Raw genomic sequence first — 19,385 nt, 5'->3', positions numbered from 1 at the left:
TATTTATGTTGATATCTTGGTAATTTATAAAGCATTCATATATTATTGTTCTAATTACGTTATTGTTAAAAATACGGTGCCATGTGTGATCCTCAGAAATGAATAAGCCTGCCAAATGAGCTAAGAAGACGGAAACCAAAACTCAACAATTCATTTATTACCTTAATAGAAATTATTAACCAGTACCTTACTTTTCACTTTATTTAATATCGAACTATGATAAAGAGTACTTGGTTTCTTAACTTATTTGCTAGGCTATATGTGACTATTTATTACATTGTTACAACCAGATCATTATTTGGATGGCTCCGATTTTTATAATTTACTATTACTCAAGTAACTACACGTAAAATGAACTAATGCGATTTTGTAGTAAGATTAGTTTAATAGTTATAATAACATTATATTTTTACTAAGCAGGTTCTATGTTGAGACGTGTCCTGTTTTTTTTATAATAAAATATTTTTAAAAAAGCTTATTTTTTTACTATACCCACCTATCATATGCTGGATTTGCGCGCATACAGGTTGAACCTTACTATGTACGGTCTTAGAATGAAACGGATGTAATGTTTAAATTAGACTGTATATTTTATGCTTACTTAAGTATAGGTACAACATAAAAACTTGATAGTAGTTAATATTTTCTAACATGACGTATTCAATAATCAATAACAAAATTGCAGGTAAATTCGGTAACATAAATAGAATTTTCATTAAATAAATAAATAAAGAATCTTATACACGATATAAATGCATGAAATTCATTGACTAATATCTTAACTAAGTATGTACTTAAATACTATTCAATGCATGAAGGTAGTGTAACTTGTCAATGTTTTTTATCGAAATAAGTTTAACATGACTATTGTAATATATATGAAGTGAAAATTACTTTAGTATAATATTATTTTCTACAAAACCGGCAATTTTAATATAGCGTCATTCCAGATATTTCTTCTATCGTGTTCTGTACACCTTAATTTCTTTGAGAAATCTAAATAGGCCCGGCCAAACTTTATCACCATTCATTGAATTACACAAAACATAGATATCATAGCATAGTTTATAACTAATATTCTTCGATATTTCATTGGCCTACTTGCCACTACAAATCTTATCCATGGTTAATATCAATAATAATCGTAAGGCTGCGTTCCCAGTAGGCAAACTATTTGTCCAAATTGCTTAGAGCGAGCTTAAAACAAGCAAACCTTGAATACTCGGCATAATAAACCGATACGCATAAACAGTTAGCAAACTGGAGACCCAGCCAAATACAAATAGCTGAATAACTCACATAACACCGCCAACTTCGTTGAACCCGCACCGAAAGTCTAAAAACCCGCAAACAAACACCAGGCATTAGGACACACAACCTCATTATATGCCCTTGCCTTCGTAGCCTCAGAACAGCTCTAGAACCGACGGTGGAGAGTTGTCGCTGAGGTCGGTCCTCTGGCTGAGGATTCGGAGGCAGAGTAGGGGCTGGATGTGGGTGATCTTGAGCCCGTTGACGATGGAGTCGTGGGTGTTGGGAGTGGGCGAGGCGATGGCGGCGCGCAGGCGGCGCGCGTCGTCGTAGTCCAGGTTTAGCAGAGTGCAGGATTCCACTAGCCTGCGGGAGGAGAGTTCAAGCATTAGGAAAATGAGAATAAGTTACACATGAAACTGTAGGCAGGGTATAGGCAGGCTACAATGAACGTTCTTTCAAGCAGACTATAATTAACATTCTTTGTACTAATAGGTTTCTCTTGTAAAGATTAAATCACGTAGAGGAGATACCCTTATACCCTTGGTGGTTGCAGGTGGAAGTCACAACACAATTGCAACTCGTCGCCTCGATCGATATAAGCATACATTGCGGCATAGATGTGCTCCGACAGCTCTATTATAACGCATTCATGAGTGTGCAGACAGCCGCCATTTTGTTTAACACTCGTAAATGGTTCATAACAATAAGTACACAAGGTTGCAACAGCTCTCATAAAACTCGTTCATGAGTGTGCAGACAGCCGCTATGTTGATTTCCACTCGTTAATAGTACAATAGTGACTGCCAGTACGACTCACTTGGGGAACACGTTATCCTTAGCAGGCAGCATGTCGAGCTATACCTCAGTATCTGCTGCAACCTATCATTCACTACAGCAGAAGGGCTAGTACGGGGCGCATTTTAGACGTGACAAAAGTTCTCGGTAGCGCTTGCTCTTTTGGATGCGCGATTTGAGTGAACGCGAACTTTTGTCACGGCTTAAATGCGCCCTGTAGCCTTATAGATTTACTTGGGGAACAGGCTCTCCTTGTCGGCGTGGTCGGGGCGCGCGAAGGCGGGCACGAGGTTGCGCTTCACGTCGTGCGTGAGCTGCATGGTGCCGCCCGTGTTCCACCAGCTCTCTAGCACCACCTCCTGCACGAAAAATGAGATATTTAGAATGGAATACCAGGTATTTTGAATGTTTAAAAAATACTTATAAATAAAACAGTACAAAAAAGCGACCTTATTGCTTAAAGCAATCTATCATTTACAGCGAATTCTTAGTTTTTATTTGAGCGGTTTCTGCTATGCTATTGAACCAATAACTATGATGTGTGGATGGAAGGCCGATAATGTGATGTTGTGACGCCTCAAGTCTGATAATTTTGATGCACACGACCACATAATGTTAGAACTGACCACATCATGCACCACTATTGAATGCGTCCGTAATAACACAAAAACATCACCCACGGCAGCCGCATCAAAATGACATGTGCTGTCTCTCTTTCAAATGTATTAGTCGCGTCTTTTTAATAAAATTTGGCTTATTATACATATCAACTGTAGGAACAAAAAAATATCTCACCTCAAATATAAGCGTATCCACGGTGCTAGTGACATAAGCGCGTAGTCTAGCACAGAGGAAGGGCGCGAGCTTGGAGCAGGCCGAGTGCAGCCGCGCACAGAGCGCGCCCAGCGGCCGGCACAGCGACGGCGATATCGACATCGCCATCTCCTCCACTAGCGACATCGCGTGCCATCTGCCGGGGAATGCAGGCGACTTTAATATAGTGGCTCGTATCTTTGGTCATTATAGAAACTGACATTAATAAAATTTCGAGATACTGCTATATAAAGCCGAAAAGTGGAATTTAAGACACTTCTATAGGTGGAACAACCAATTATGAAACTTTAGGAAACGATACTGCTATATAACGCCAAATAGCGACATTTAGGACAACATCAAGATAACTGTGTAATATAAGCGTGTCCACAGTGCTAGTGACATAAGCGCGTAGTCTAGCACAGAGGAAGGGCGCGAGCTTGGAGCAGGCCGAGTGCAGCCGCGCACAGAGCGCGCCCAGCGGCCGGCACAGCGACGGCGATATCGACATCGCCATCTCCTCCACTAGCGACATCGCGTGCCATCTGCCGGGGAATGCAGGCGACTTTCATATAGTGGCTCGTATCTTTGGTCATTATAGAAACTGACATTAATAAAATTTAGAGATACTGCTATATAAAGCCGAAAAGTGGAATTTAAGACACTTCTATAGGTGGAACAACCAATTATGAAACTTTAGGAAACGATACTGCTATATAACGCCAAATAGCGACATTTAGGACAACATCAAGATAACTGTGTAATATAAGCGTGTCCACAGTGCTAGTGACATAAGCGCGTAGTCTAGCACAGAGGAAGGGCGCGAGCTTGGAGCAGGCCGAGTGCAGCCGCGCACAGAGCGCGCCCAGCGGCCGGCACAGCGACGGCGATATCGACATCGCCATCTCCTCCACTAGCGACATCGCGTGCCATCTGCCGGGGAATGCAGGCGACTTTCATATAGTGGCTCGTATCTTTGGTCATTATAGAAACTGACATTAATAAAATTTAGAGATACTGCTATATAAAGCCGAAAAGTGGAATTTAAGACACTTCTATAGGTGGAACAACCAATTATGAAACTTTAGGAAACGATACTGCTATATAACGCCAAATAGCGACATTTAGGACAACATCAAGATAACTGTGTAATATAAGCGTGTCCACAGTGCTAGTGACATAAGCGCGTAGTCTAGCACAGAGGAAGGGCGCGAGCTTGGAGCAGGCCGAGTGCAGCCGCGCACAGAGCGCGCCCAGCGGCCGGCACAGCGACGGCGATATCGACATCGCCATCTCCTCCACTAGCGACATCGCGTGCCATCTGCCGGGGAATACAGGCGAATTAATTTTTTTAAGTATCTTGGCTCGTATCTGTAACTGTATTGATGACAGTAACTGAGACAAAGTTGTAGGTGCCGCGATTGACAGTCCAATAACGTGACGTAGCTTACTCGATGAGCAAGGGAGCTGAGAACAAAAAGTAGCTTCCGAGTGGAAACCACTAGAAGGCCGCCGTAGACGCCGTCGTCCCTTGCTGACAAGGACGGATGCTATAGCGGTTGCCGAGGATAGAAAAGTGTGGCGCACTAGAAATACTAGGATACCATAGGACAACAACAACAACACATACCTCTGCTTCCTGTAGTCCCCGAGCAGGTGTCGGAACTCGGCGAGCATGGGGCGGGCGGCGCCGTCTCGCTACAATAGCACTATACCCCATGCAAGATAACCAGATAAATGAACTTGTTCAAAAAATGTTGACAACTCCAGTACTAACTGCTTTCCTGTACCACGAAACACACAACTACAGCTCTGTCGACCAACTGACGCCATAACTGCGCGTACGAATGACAAGGACAGATATAATAATCTCTCGCTATCGCATTGTAACTCAGCAACGATTCGCTTTTTTATATTATTTATCTCCCTATCTTGGAACAACACAAACCTCTGCTTCCTATAATCCCCCAGATGTCGGAACTCGGCGAGCATGTGCCTAGCGGCGGTGGTGGCGCCGGCGTCTCTCAGCCTGGCCAGCAGGGCGGGGGCCTCCCCGAACACGCCCGCCTCGGCGCTGTCCGACTGGATCGGCAGAATATGGGCCGGAATTAGCCGTCCAATAACGTGACGTAGCTTAGTCGATGAAAAGGGAGCTGAGAACAAAAGGAAGCACAGCTTCCGAGTAGGAACCGCTAGGAGCCCACCGTGGACGCCGTCACGTTGTCTCGTACTGACAAGGTTGGATGCTATAGCGGTTGCAGAGGATAAGAAGGTGTGGCGCACTAGAACTACTAGGATACCATAGGACAACAACAACAAACCTCTGCTTCCTGTAATCCCCGAGCAGGTGGCGGAACTCGGCCAACATGTGGCGGGCGGCGGTGGCGGCGCCGGCGTCCCTCAGCCGGGCCAGCAGGGCGGGGGCCTCCCCGAACACGCCCGCCTCGGCGCCGTCCGACTGGATCGGCAGACTGTCGACGGAGACCCGGCGGCGGTTGCGGTGTGTGCGTGGTTCTAGGGCCTGCTGGGATTATTTTGTACATAAATACATGTGCATTTGTGCATACAGAATTTTGGTAACGTTGTTCAGGTTTCCAAAATATAATTTAAGAATGTACCTAATTAGATTTGGCCACGCCCTTAACTTCAACTATTTATTTATTTACACGTGGTCTTAAAAGCATTTTCAGCTGAAAATTTTAAAAAACTTTGTGAAGTATGTTTTTTTTCCCCAGAATTCAGCATTCTTCCACTTACTGACACCTGTAATCCTCTTTCAATGTTGATGAAACTTCTTTCAGATGTTTGTTTATAACCAACCTTCGATTGAGACTAGGTCTGGTCGTGGCTTTCCACCTGCTTCTAGGGTATCTGAGGGTATAAAAGTAATATTTCGACTTAGGCCGCTAAATACCTATTTACCTATAACTGAAGAGGTACTCATGTGAGCTGATAATCATGAAAATGGTTTTCAGCAATCATCAGTGCCGATCATAAAAACTAGCAGACGTTGTGGTCTTAAAAGCATTTTCAGCTGAAAATTTTAAAAAACTTTGTGAAGTATGTTTTTTTTTGCAGCTGCCCCCACCCTAGAAGATAAAATAAACGTAAATTTTCCTGCTAAGTGGAAATTAAAAACGTGTTACTTACTGTGCGCAATATGAAGTGTTGGAAACAAGTATCTTTTCTTTTTAGTCAGATATTTTATCTATAATGTTTCAATATAACCCGACCGACCATCATCTCGGAACAGGTTCAACAGGTATGAGCTGCCCCCCCCTAGCTAAAATCCTGGGTACGCCTTTGGATACATACACATGAAATGATCATAAACCACTCAGTACTATGTACCTACCAGGTCATTAGTATTGAGGCTCAAACTCGTTGGTCTTGGCCGCCTTCCCTCTGCGTTGTCGTGCAGATGTAAACCACCGACGTCTGGCATCAAGTGCTCGTGGCCTTGGTGCTCTTGTTTTTCTGTGAAAAAATAATATATTTAGTCTAAAACAGAAGGATAATATACTGCTGTGATTACAAAAATCACTACATACAGCTCCGCTCTAAAACTTCACTCTTTTTTATGTCTATAAACGCATTTGTCTTGGATAAAGCGGCAATAGCTTAACCTTAATGTTATATTATTGTGTACTTGTGAATGGTGTGAGTTTAAACTTTGAAATTGACACAGGCTCAGCTGTGACTATCATCTCGGAGTTAGTTTATTTAAAATATTTTTCTGGCACTCCGTTACAACACAGCAGTGTATTTCTGCAGAGCTACAATGGTAGCAACATTGTAACTGTCGGAACTCTCAACCTGTCCTTTTCTTACAAGTCACGAACAGCTGATATAATTGTTTATGTGGTTCGCGATGGTGGTCCATCATTATTAGGCAGAGACTTCATAGCTAAGTTCAACTTACAGATATCCTCCGTAAACTCTTTCAATAGTTTGACAGACAAATTAATTGATAAATACCCGACTCTGTTCTCCGATTCGTTAGGATGTTGTAAGGATTTAATTGTTGATCTAAACCTAAAGCCAGGATCCAAACCAATTTATTATAAATCACGGCGTCTTCCCTTTGCCTTAAAGGAGAAAGTTGAAAATGAATTAAATAAATTAGTTGAGTTAGGGATACTGGTTCCAGTTACATCATCAGACTATGCTAGTCCTATAGTACCTGTCCTGAGGCAAGACGGTCGAGTTAGACTTTGTGCTGATTACTCAGTGTCTTTGAATAAGCAGTTGATTGTAGACAAATATCCCCTGCCACTTGTGGATGAGTTGTTCACTAAGCTCCATGGGGGGGAGAAGTTCAGCAAACTTGATCTCTCCCGGGCTTATAATCAGCTGGTCCTGAGCCCAGCATCCCAAATGTTAACCTGCATCAATACCCACAAAGGGTTGTATAAGTTTACGCGTCTTGTGTTTGGTTTGTCAAGTGCAGCCGCTATTTTTCAGCGTACCATAGAAAAACTGCTATCGGGCCTAGATAAAGTTCTATTGTTCCAAGATGACATTTTAATCACAGGTACGGATGACACGGAGCATTTAGCTAACTTAGAAGAAGTTTTTAAAAGGTTAGAAAGTGCAGGGTTTGTGTTACAAAAGGAAAAATGTTCGCTTTTTCAAAATTCTGTAGCTTATCTTGGATTCATCATTGATAAGAATGGACTTCATAAGTGCCCTAGCAAGGTTAAGTCCATCTTACAAGCTAAAATTCCCACAAACGTGTCTGAACTTAAGTCCTTCCTAGGGCTTGTAAATTATTACAGAAGTTTTGTGAGAAATGCAGCTTCCATAATGAGCCCTCTTCATGAGTTGCTTCAAAAAAACGTCCCATGGCATTGGGGAAAACCTCAAGAAGACGCGGTTGCAGCGGTTAAACGTGTACTTTCGTCAGACGAAACGTTGGCCCACTTTAACCCAAACGCCACTCTCATTCTGACAGTGGACGCGTCGCCGACAGGGCTAGCCGCTATCCTGAGCCAGGTGGAGCCGGCGGCGGCCGGAGCGGCTGCTCCCGGCGTGGAGCGCCCCATCGCATATGCGTCGCGTTCCCTTACTTCGCCTGAGAAAGCCTACAGCCAAATTCAGAAAGAGGCCACGGCTATAATATTCGGTGTACGTAAGTATCACCAATATTTGTACGGCCGTTCTGAGCCGTTCATTCTCAAAACAGATCACAAGCCGTTACTTTCGATTTTTAACCCCGACAAAGGCATCCCGGAAGTCACCGCTAACCGTTTGCAGCGTTATGCTATTTATCTATCATCATATAACTTCAAATTAGAATATGTGCCTAGCGCGCATAATGCTGCGGACTACCTTAGTCGGGCTACTTCGTCACAGGATGATTCATCATCGATACAGTTAGATGCTCAGCTGGATAGCAACGTTGATAACGCGACCTATATAAATTTTGTGTATGATGGATGTACCTTCTTAAATTTGCAGGATATTAGCTGTGAGACTGACAAAGACTCCGTGTTATCGGCTATTTGTAAGTTTATTTTGAATGGTTGGCCAAAAGCCGTTACCGACAAGGCTTTCATTCCTTATTTTTCATGTAGGTATGAACTTTCGGTGGAAAACGGCTGCTTGTTAAGAGGTCACAAGTTAGTTGTCCCGTCCGTCTGTCGTAATAAGGTACTGTCTGAACTACATGTAGGTCATCTAGGTTCATATAAAATGAAATCAGATGCGTGAAACCGGTTTTATTGGCCGGGCATGTCAGCTGATATCGATTTGTTCGTCGCGCGCTGTGACGTATGCGCAGCGCTGCGGCCCTCCCCGCCCCGCGCGCCCCTCGCTCCCTGGCCGTTCCCGCCACGCGCATGGCATCGTGTGCATTTAGATTTTCTGGGTCCCATTAACGGTAAAACTTACCTAATCATAGTTGATGCCTACTCTAAATGGGTTGAGCTGTTTGATGTGTCTTCGGGATACAGTTCCCGTGTAGTTATAGACAAGCTATGTGAAGTGATGTCAAGGTTCGGATTGTTTCATACAATATGTTCCGATAATGGATCTTCTTTTGTGTCAGAATTGTTTAAACAGTTTTGTAGTCAGAATGGTATATTACTCGTGACGTCTCCACCTTACAATCCTAGTAGTAATGGACAGGCTGAGAGTTACGTAAAAATAATAAAGAGGGCAATAAAATCTATTGTTTTATCCGGCAGCAACCAACGGGATTTAAGTTCAAAATTAAATGAGTTTTTATTGCAATATCGTAACTCCCACCACAGTACAACTGATCGCTCGCCCGCTGAGGTGTTATTTGGGCACAAACTGAGGTGCCGGTTAGATTTAATAACCCCACACCAATCAATCTCGGCACCGTCAGACACAACACTCGATAAAGTTGTAAGAGATAATCAGTCCTTGCAGTGTAAATTCTATCGTGGCAAGCGTGTAGTGGACTTTAGTATTAATGAACTTGTATTAATTAAGTCATACCACAATCAAAGAACATCATGGATTAAAGGACGTATTGTTGCCAAGTTAGGCAAATTAGTGTATTTAGTGCGTAGTTTAGACGATAATAATGTGATTAAGAGACATTCTAATCAACTTTTGAAAATTCGGGGGGAGGAGTATGACGGTGACGTAAAGTGTTCCAATGCGTCAGAGAACGTATCCACCAGCAGACACACTGACGAGCAGCTGATGCCGCAAGTGCTGCTTCCCGAGCGTACCACACAAGATGTGAGCCTGATGATGACGTCAGCTACTGGAGAACAGGCAGAGGATGAAGGCGCAGCTGGCGCAGGGCCTAGCTCAGATGTGGCCCACACGGAGCACGACCCCGAGCCGTGGGCAGACTGCGAGGCGGCGACCTCGCCCGGCGGGCCGGCAGCGACGCGCCGCACCGACGACCGCCCAACCACTCTGCTTGAAGGACGCTCGAAAAGACCACGTGAACGCGTTAACTATAAAAAGTATTTTTAGGCTAAGGGTGGAGGGATGTTATATTATTGTAGGGTAAGCACCGCTGGGCAGTCGAATAGAGGCATTCAACTCTAATGGTTGTTTCACTTGTCCGCTCCCCACTACGTCACCTCGTCCCGACACACCGTAGCTAACACTTAACAAATATCACTACACCCGTTCCTTGAAACACCCTATAAAATAGAGCAATTGCGCCCACTATCAGGTTATAATGTAGCTGCAAATTTTACAGATATTTACCAACAACTTCGTCGTTCCATGTCTCCTGCTGAGTCTGACAGTGGTAGTAATGCATCTGCAGGGAGGGCGGTATTGCTGGAACAATACAAACTTCTTGTAAAGGATGCCTTTCGTCCATGTGGTCCATGTAAGTTTGTTTTGAATTTCATTTTGAAACTGATGACAGTAGTATAGTGTGCGAAAGAGGTAGGTAGCTATAACCCGCTAGAGTTAACTTGAGACTCCACTGGAATGGTATATTATTATGGTGCTAGAGAATTATCACTGTAGGTCATTTAACTCTTGCAGTTATTATTACTTCATATGAATTCATATGTACAACTTCCCCAAAAATCAGGTCCATTTAGAGGTATTTTGTCATAGAAAAGACAATACGTCATAGTAACACTGAAACTAGAGTAACAAACCAATTTATACTGCTAGAAAATATCAATAGAGTCAATAATAAGGCACGTTTAAAAGCTTTTCGGTCCCATAAAAAACAATTATAGATTTTCAATACTATCCCATACCTAGTCAATCTAGGCACATTCAAAAACATTTTAGACAGAAAAAATCAATAAATTAATTCAATAATAACCCATACCCAGCACCTCCTCAAACGGCTGGTCATCATCCAGAAGCGGCAGATCTTCATCATCGTCTCCGTAGCTGAGGTCGTGCTCGTCGCAGTGCTGCCGCCGCGTCAGCTGCTGGAACTGACGCCGGTAGTAATGGAGTTGGAGGTAGTGCTGGAATAGAATGGGGATGTTAGGAATGAACGACAAGGAGAGGGAGAGAACGGCAGCTTAATTTACTCAGAATCAATAAAAAATCTGCCCTAAAATGGATAGACCGACCAACAATGACGCCGGTTGTACTGGAGTTGTAGGTAGTGTTGGAATATAGAGGTGTGGTTAGGAATGAAGGATGAGAAGAGGGGGGGGGACTGTAGCCTAAGTTACTCAGAATCAGTAATATAACACTGAAATGAAATGGTTCTACCTTTTTTGGCATAAGATTTTTTTGCCTAATCTCGTATTGCATAGTAACGTTTGGTCAAAGTCTCGTTACGCCGAAAATCGTATGGCATAAATCTCGTTTAGTAAAAAGTTATTTCGCATAACATTGTTTAGCCTAATAATGGTATGGCCAAATCTTGAAAAGCCTAATAATGCTATGGCATAGGTTTATACAAAGTAATAATATTCGTTTGGCTTTAACTTTGACGGAGCGTCTCCCTACATAGCGCAAACTGGTGCCTTGTATTGTTTCCGCTGTTTGGAAAACGCTCCGCTCCGCTTCGCTGCGCTCCGCTTTGGTTTTGATGAACATGTGCACCTAACACGCTCCTCCTCGCTTTGCTCGTCGTCGCACCTATTTTTAGGTTTCGATCTCATGGGGTTTGTAATAATTATATTGGTCGTTAACTTTCGATTTTTTGATCATACAATATCGTGATTTTCGGGATGTAGGAGAAAAATACCACAATTTGTACATTTACTACATACTTAATATATTATTTATTAAGATAACCTTAGGAGAAACAAGATTATACAAAGGTATAGACGAACATAAATTTGAGCAAACGAAACTTAGGTGTTTAAAGATTGTGCCTAAAGACTTTTAGACGAAACGAGCCTTATGCCACATAAGTCTTGGCAAAGTGATGGTTCGGCCAGAAAAGTTTAGACCATACGAGTTATGCGGAATGAGTTTTGGTCAATAAAGATTATGCCAGATGAGCGGAACCCAAATGAAATGTATAATACTGAATATATCTGCTCAGGTATGTCACTGTTGAAAAATCTGCCCTTAAATAGATAAATAGATAGAGCCAACAGCTGCTGGAACTGGCGCCGGTAGTATTGCAGCTGGAGGTAGTGCTGGAATATAGGGGTGTGGTTAGGAATGAAGGATGAGGGGAGGGAGGGGCACTGTAGTCCAAGTTACTCAAAATCAATAATATAACACTGTAAATCTGCTAGGTAATCCCACTGTTGAAAAATCTGCCCGAAAATAGGTAGTACTGGAATAAAGAGGTGAAGGTTAGGAATTAAGCAGGAGGTGAGGGAGCGGCACCGCAAGCCAAGTTACGAATCAACTACTTATACAGTTTGTTGTATAAAGGTATACATTAATGGTGGCTATGAAACGTGTTTGTGAGTCCACGACAAATATCATAGCTCAACTCATGTAACAAAATAATTAAGTATGATTGCTGTCATTGTCAAATAAAGTTTAATCTTTCTTTCTTTTTCTTTCAAAAGATTCCAGATTTTTATACATAAGATAAAGGTTTATTTCATTGCTCATACAGCTAATAAAAGACTAGTGTTGCCCAAATGCAAGAACAAGACGAGACTTAGCCAGTCTTGGTCTTGGTCTTGCGCCAATACACCTGCTCTTGGTCTTGGTCTTGGTCTTGCGCTCCCAGTCTTGGTCTTGGTCTTGGTCTTGCAGCAAGAGTCTTGCAAGTCTTGCAATTTCTATTAGTCTATTAGGTACTATTTATGAAAGTTTACTTTAAATCTTAGAAAAACGTATATAATGACTAAATGTACAATAATAGTACCTAAGTAATTAGTTTAAAACCATATAAGTAATCAATATTATAATATGTATACTAGAATGAATTAATATGACATCTACTACCTATCCTTACCATTTTATCCTAATCATAATACTACTTGCGTGATCAGTATAATGTATTCATTTTCATTCTAAACACTCTGAAACTTACATATTTATTCTTTGGAACACCTGTAGGTACTCTTAAAATTCGAAATTATTTTGCATGAGTATACCTACGCCCTATGGCGGCAATCAAATAGTGTCAAATGTTATTATTTCGGCGTGGCGGCAACGATTGTTTTAGATTTCAAAAGAAGCCGCCGGCGCGTGTATCATACATAACCATGTACTTCCGAAAAGCGGCAAATTTCTTTGAGAAGTAAGTACAAAACCTTTGATGCCGCATTATCAAAGTGCCGATGGTTAAAACATAACTATGCATGCACTCAGTTTGATTTTAATAGATATTTTTTTATTCGCTATGTTTATGGTATTAGTCGTAATGCGCATAGGTCCAGTTTTTCATATTCTTTGATACAGTTTTTTGCGTCTCATAGAATTCCTAAGCGTACCTACCTATACACCGAACTGTTACACCTAACTACTCAGTGAAATAGCGCTAAGTCCTAGCTGCAAGACGCAAGAGTCTTGCAGGCTATGTCTTGTTCTTGCTCAAGTCTTGCACGGTCAGTCTTGGTCTTGGTCTTGCTAAAAATACGCGGTCTTGTTCTTGGTCTTGGTCTTGAAAAAACGCAAGAACAAGACCAAGACTGCAAGACCAAGACTGAATTTGGGCAACACTATAAAAGACTCTCACCAAAGAATGCGCCCGCTGCAACAGCACAGTCCTAGTATGATGGGCGGCATTTATAACCGCTATCATCGGGTCCATAGAGTCTGGCGACGTGAGGAAGGTCTCGTCCAACACCTCCGTGGCCGCTCGCAGTAGCTGAGTGAGGCGGACGCGCCACTCGTCTATCAGCTCTAGTTGTAGCTCCAGGAATTGCAGTCTGTGGGGTAAATAGGGTTAGTGAGATAAGTGAAAAGTACAGACAGAACGATGGAACGCAGTGAAAGATAGAGTGGCGTTTGTTCAGATTGAACCCCTTGATTCACCCCCTTTCGGCTTAGTATACCCTTTTTGCAACACCTGTAGAGTGGGTATCTTGCTGTGAGTTCAAAGAGACCAAAAGTGAAACAGTTCAATGATGTAGTGTGAAATGTGCTGTAATGGATATAGTGGGAATGTTTTTCAGGTTTATTAATACACGCGCTGACAAAGAAACAATATAATAATGGTGACCGTTACCAGAGTGGTAGTAAGATGGAGTATTTACATACATAGGTAGAACAAAAGCAGAGAGCATGATTCCACCTGCCATTTCCATTTTGTTGGGTTGTTATTTGCGGCCGTTACACTAGCTTCTTTAACTTTTCGCATATTTGGAAATAATACCATATAACACCAACAAAATAATTATACCTGTGCCCAGGCCTCGGCAGCACGGCATACCGCTCCTCTATGGTGGTGAGGAGCGCAATGAACCAGTCGGCGGCGCGCGGCACCCAGCCCGCCGCGCCGCCGCCCGCGCACACCACGCTGCGCCATTCTGAGCTGCCCAGCGTCTCGTCCATCTTGGCTAGTGCATCTGTAGACGGTTATTGGAGTGTAAGATTTATTGTTGTTTTAAGAGTGTTGGTGACAAACAAAAGGACTTGACTAGCGTTTGCATTGTGGTGAAAGGAGAGATAGTCGGATTAGTGGTATCTGACTGCTCATGGTTACTTGGGGAGGCTTTCAAGCATTTATGGACAAAATTGTAGGTGCACGGTCAATCATGGTAAATCCTTTACGGCAATTTTGACATTAACACGAAACACGGTTCTGAATGAATCATATCGAAAGATAAAAACATAATATTGTTAATGGACTAAAGGCACTATGTTTTAAAAGACTTTCATGTTTTAAATTAGTTCTAACACTTACATTTCTTTTCAACAGCGAGCCAGCGTTCAAAGGTCTCAGCTTTAGTCAACACTGAGAGCACACTATTGATGTCCTTCTCAGTCAGGGCTACCAACTCCTTGTGGAAGCCCAAGGTCTCGTCCACAGCGTGAGCAAAGGCCGCGTCCACATCTATCATGTCTCCTTTCCCGCTGTGAGTGTAGTACAGCCCTAATACTGTGTGTAGGCGCTCCGCTGCTAATGCTACTAGGCCGGCGTTGAATTCATCCTGTAGATTGTGGCAATGTTAATCATTGGTATTTAAAAAAACAAATAGCTATTTTTCCAAGCTCCTAAAAAATATATCGTGAAACTTAGTATAATCGAATGAAAGTAAATATAAAGTCGAATAGTTCTTTATGTGAGGTTGTCAATGGATAATTCCGACATCCTAGGAGAATTATTGACGAATTATCAGCTATATACCTATCTCATGTAACTCACAATAAATTAAAATACCTTGGTATTAATATGTCGCAAATTCATTTTATCCGCAACTGGCTGCACATTTTTGCTGATGAAGGCCTGGTGATCTTTGATCCACGTGAGGGTTTGAGTAAGGAACCACTCGGGTCGGTCTATGCGAGCCGTCTGCCTGTTGCCCGTGAAGTGGAACGCAAACCTCTTCTTCAATGGACGTAGCAGCATCTTGACAGGTAAACATGGATCTACGTCTGAAATCCAATGTATTGTTAGTAACAGTGTGCTGTTTCTTATGTGACTAAGAAATGCAAAGTAGATGAATATGGATTTCATTCGACACCAGCAGTTAACACAACAGACATAACGGTAAAAATAGTTAAGTAATAATAATATGATGGACTACAAAAGTTAAGCGCTCTCACATCAGACATAAACACAATACAGCATTACCTGCGAGTGTGAAGACCACAGATCATAATTTATTGTGTCATCTTTATGTGCAGGATCTCTTATGGGGGATTATACTGTCTAACTAGTTTAAGTTCTGATCACAAATTTACAAACACCATTACACAATACCTTGGCTAAAGTCACAAGTGACAGAAGTAGTGAGGTTATCCTTCGGTTCTTCAATGAGGAACAGTTGGCGAGTGATGTTGGCAAACTTGGCCATCACCTCCTTGGGTGGAGGGGAGGGTTCCTGCACAGTTGTGAATGGCCATTTCAGCAGCTTCAGGACTTCTTCATACTGTCTGTAATGAAAACAGTCATGTTTTTATTGTGAAGACTATTATTAATATTCTTTTCTGTTTCACAACAGAATAATCAGTATAACTGTGATGGGTGCTGGGTTGCTAACATAGCTGAAGGCCTTGCATGGGGCGCAAGACAAGCACACCAAAATGTGATACTACAGGACAGATTATGATGGAAAACTTTTGTCACATTTTGACCTCTTGTCTTGCGCCCATGCTAGGCTTTAGCTTGATTTAATGAATCTTACAAGTATACACAACTTACTTAGATAGTTTGTCTTTCAGTACATTGTGCCAGTAATGTGTGTATTCCTTGACATAGGCTGAGCGGTGGCCCTTCATGAACTTTATGCACATCTCCTTCAGATCTGCGTACAGCAGCACCGCCTGCTCATCATCACTGCATTGTTTCAGTTGTGAACTGTAAAAAGTTTGAAAGTCTAATTTACAGATAGAAGATTTTGTGGCAATAAAGTACCTAAGTATATTTTTTTTCTCCTAAATTATAATCTAAAACAGACTCACCATACAAGATGAAGCAACCAATTCTACTGTTTTATTATCAATTTCTTCAGATCCTAGAGAAACTAGATCCATTACTTATACTGTATAAATTAATGTACAACAAAATGATTTAAAAAACTATTCCTTAAGTATTGTTACACTTTACCTTAGCTCTTCAATCTTATCAAATGAATTCAAATACTCCAGCACTCCCTCAAGCTTGCTGATGGCTGTGAGCCGGTCATTGAGCTCATTCCTCAAGGGGCCTGTATGGTTCAGGAATTGATCCACTTTAGCTTGTAGTTTCTCTTGTTTATCCTTAAGCCTCTCAATTTGCTTACAATTCTTCTGAGCTTTCTCTATTGCTGAGGATAGCTTACTTGGCACTTCATCGTTAGCAATGTGGAGCTGTAATTTGTAATAATATGTTGTAATGGTGAAAAGTCCTCAGGTGCTTTAAACAGCTGGTAGTTCTATTTATTCATATTAAAGTCGTAAAAGCTATACTTACAGGATTATTTATGAGAAAATACGTGAAAGCAGGGCTAGATAGGAAATTGAAGTTATAGCAGAAATATCAAGTTTACTAGTAAAAAAACCAGAAAATACGTACACAACGTTGTAAATGATCTCTTTTGAGGATAAGTTCATTTTCTATATCATAAACGGCGGTGGGATTTAATATATCGTTTCCTATTCTTATATTAAGGTCTTCTTGAATAGCACTTTTCTCTTCGTCATTCATTTTAGTGGTTATTTTCACAAAACATGAAAATTAAATATTTTTGAATAGAAAATCGCGATACAAACACCGCAGAATATTAATGAAAAATTACGACACGTCAAATCAGTCAGATGTCTTATATCTATTCTGTGTAACTCCAGTATATAGGAATTCACTAAGCTCAGAATATTCCACCAAGGCCACTAAAGGTGCTTCTTTAGCTGGTGAAATCCCGCGTTCCCGCGTTGGATATCAATGGCTGGTGGATGAAAGATAAAGTAAAGAGGTAGTATTGTGAAATCAGTGCTTTGGTCAGTGCTCAAGGCTCTGGGTATAGTTTGGTGCAGTGTGTTTGCCTCGGTAAGACTGTTCAGCACTCACCTCCTGGTCACTAGCAGAGATGTGTACTGGTGTATGATCGTTTATTGGGTTTAGTTAGAGGATGGTGGATGATGGTCACAATCAAACGCATAACATAATTATGTAATAAACTAACGTGTCAGACCACGCAGTAGCTGAGTGAAACGAAGCTCAGCTATATGTCGCAGCCGGATCGTATAATCCGCCGCATTACAATACGGCTGGCCGCATTACATGACAGGGCCGCTTTGTAATGCGCCGGATCAACGTTTAGCCGGATTGAATACGGCTGGATGAAATTTCGGCGGATTGTATTCGACGTCGCGCGTCCTTCAATATGGCTGGCCGTAATGTAATACGGCGAGGAATTAGCCGCCGCTTTGAAAGTTTTTACTTTCCATTTTTAACACTCGTGGCGCTGCCTGACATAACAACAACAATGGCGTCGGATACAGTTCATGCGATACAAAATTGCGAAGATATGAGTGTTTTAAATGAAGAAATCGTGATAAATACGTTAGTGGACAGTGACTTTAAGAACAATTTTAACGTGCCGTTAAATATTTTCTATTCCGTTCAATGTGGGACAGTGAAGAAACCATGGATAAAGGACCGAGTTTCGGAAGTTATAATGCACATCAAAACGGGTAAAGTGCACATGGATTCTGGTGGTCGGCGGAATTCCACACAATATTACTGGGGCTAAAAATATAATATCATGAATGTGGTCGGCCAACTGTCTTAGATTTCTACGTATAAATGATAATTTCAAAGTATTGTAATAAAGTATTTTAGCCAAATAGCATATTATTTTATAAATACGTTACTTAATTCTAAAGCTAATTATTTTATTCACTATATTAGTGTCTATGATAATAATTCTAGACTAGTAAAAAATTTCGTCTGAAGAAACCTATGAGTGATTAATAAAGAATATTTTTAATTCTAACGTTGCTTTATTTTATAAGTATGGTCATGGTCACCCTACAATTTCAGTAGACGTGTCGCAGGCATTTTGTAAGATCTCGCCGTTTACATACGGCGTCGGCAGTTTACAAACGCTCGCTGTTTTGTAATATGCCGAAGGAAAAATGTATATTGCCGTGTCATTTTATAATATGCCCAAACATTTCATTGACAATCCATAAGCCGTTTACATAATGCCGCGGCAAATTGAAGAATTTAGTTCTGGTTCTTACCACGCGCGGCGCTGTTGATCACGACAACAAAAATGGCGTCAATTAGTGGTTCTGTGACTCAATAAATACTCAAAACAGTGCAAATATTACGAGTGTAGAAGCATTTTCACCAAATAATTGTGACTTTAAAGTAATTTATTACAGTTCAGGAGCAGTAAAAATGCCGTAGACAAACGACAAAGTTTTTGAGGTTATCCCGCACCTAAAAACTACTAGGTTATCCATAGATCCCGGTGTACGGAGGACATATGCAGGATATTAATTGAGAACTTCATAAATTGTTTAGTAAAGGGTTTAGCGTTTTCTTAAGTTTAATGCATTCGAGCACCAGTGTTTGTTTTTATCTGGAAATGCCTAGTTTTATTGTTCTGTGTAAATAACTACGTTTTTCATTAAAATGTATCTTTTTATTAAATATTTAAACTTATGTAGTACCTACTTTAGAAAACAAAAGTAAAAAGTCTTACTTTTGAAATCCTGAAATAAAGTCAGATTTTTCCATTTGTTCAAAGTTCAAACTGTGTTTTATCATGGTCACCCTAAAACTGCAATTAACATCGAATTCAGAACGATTGAACGAGTTATCAATATGCCTTCGGCAAATTACAAAACAGCGAGCGTTTGTAAACTGACGACGCCGTATGTAAACGGCGAGATCTTACAATTTGCCTGCGACAGACGTACGATGTGGCTAAACGTGGGCCGCCGTATTGAAGAACGTATGGAAATGACAATCCGGCTAAACGTTGAACCGGCGCATTACAAAGTGGCCCTGTCATGTAATGCGGCCAGCCGTAATGTAA

The 19,385-nt window shown here is 41.5% G+C and overlaps 1 protein-coding gene across 1 annotated transcript; it reads right to left on the bottom strand.

The window, feature by feature from the left end:
• Positions 1-899: 899 nt before the first annotated feature.
• Positions 900-17,147, bottom strand: LOC105386855 (RAD50-interacting protein 1). The gene is made up of 16 exons (XM_048626902.1): positions 16,913-17,147; positions 16,466-16,707; positions 16,061-16,216; positions 15,620-15,792; positions 15,077-15,291; positions 14,600-14,846; positions 14,096-14,261; positions 13,430-13,622; positions 10,646-10,790; positions 10,060-10,134; positions 7,760-7,936; positions 6,218-6,339; positions 5,184-5,386; positions 2,845-3,019; positions 2,284-2,408; positions 900-1,617 (listed from the first exon to the last, which is right to left on the bottom strand). The coding sequence occupies exons 1-16, from the start codon at positions 17,042-17,044 to the stop codon at positions 1,407-1,409; spliced, it is 2,757 nt and encodes a 918-aa protein (XP_048482859.1). The 5' UTR covers positions 17,045-17,147; the 3' UTR covers positions 900-1,406.
• Positions 17,148-19,385: the final 2,238 nt, after the last annotated feature.

The sequence above is a fragment of the Plutella xylostella genome, chromosome 17, assembly GCF_932276165.1.
Source record: "Plutella xylostella chromosome 17, ilPluXylo3.1, whole genome shotgun sequence".
Taxonomy (NCBI): domain Eukaryota; kingdom Metazoa; phylum Arthropoda; class Insecta; order Lepidoptera; family Plutellidae; genus Plutella; species Plutella xylostella.
Note: the sequence above shows the minus strand (reverse complement) of the source record. Positions and strands in the feature narration are given on the sequence as shown.

What these genes read in the sequence shown, in the direction of transcription:
- LOC105386855 (XM_048626902.1), bottom strand. Translation starts at nt 17,044, where the DNA reads ATGAATGACGAAGAGAAAAGTGCTATTCAAGAAGACCTTAATATAAGA. An exon ending in TGGATACGCTTATATTTGAG is followed by an intron (nt 2,409 to 2,844) that starts GTGAGATATTTT and finishes TTTTTCGTGCAG; the next exon opens with GAGGTGGTGCTAGAGAGCTG. An exon ending in AAGGAGAGCCTGTTCCCCAA is followed by an intron (nt 1,618 to 2,283) that starts GTAAATCTATAA and finishes CTCCTCCCGCAG; the next exon opens with GCTAGTGGAATCCTGCACTC.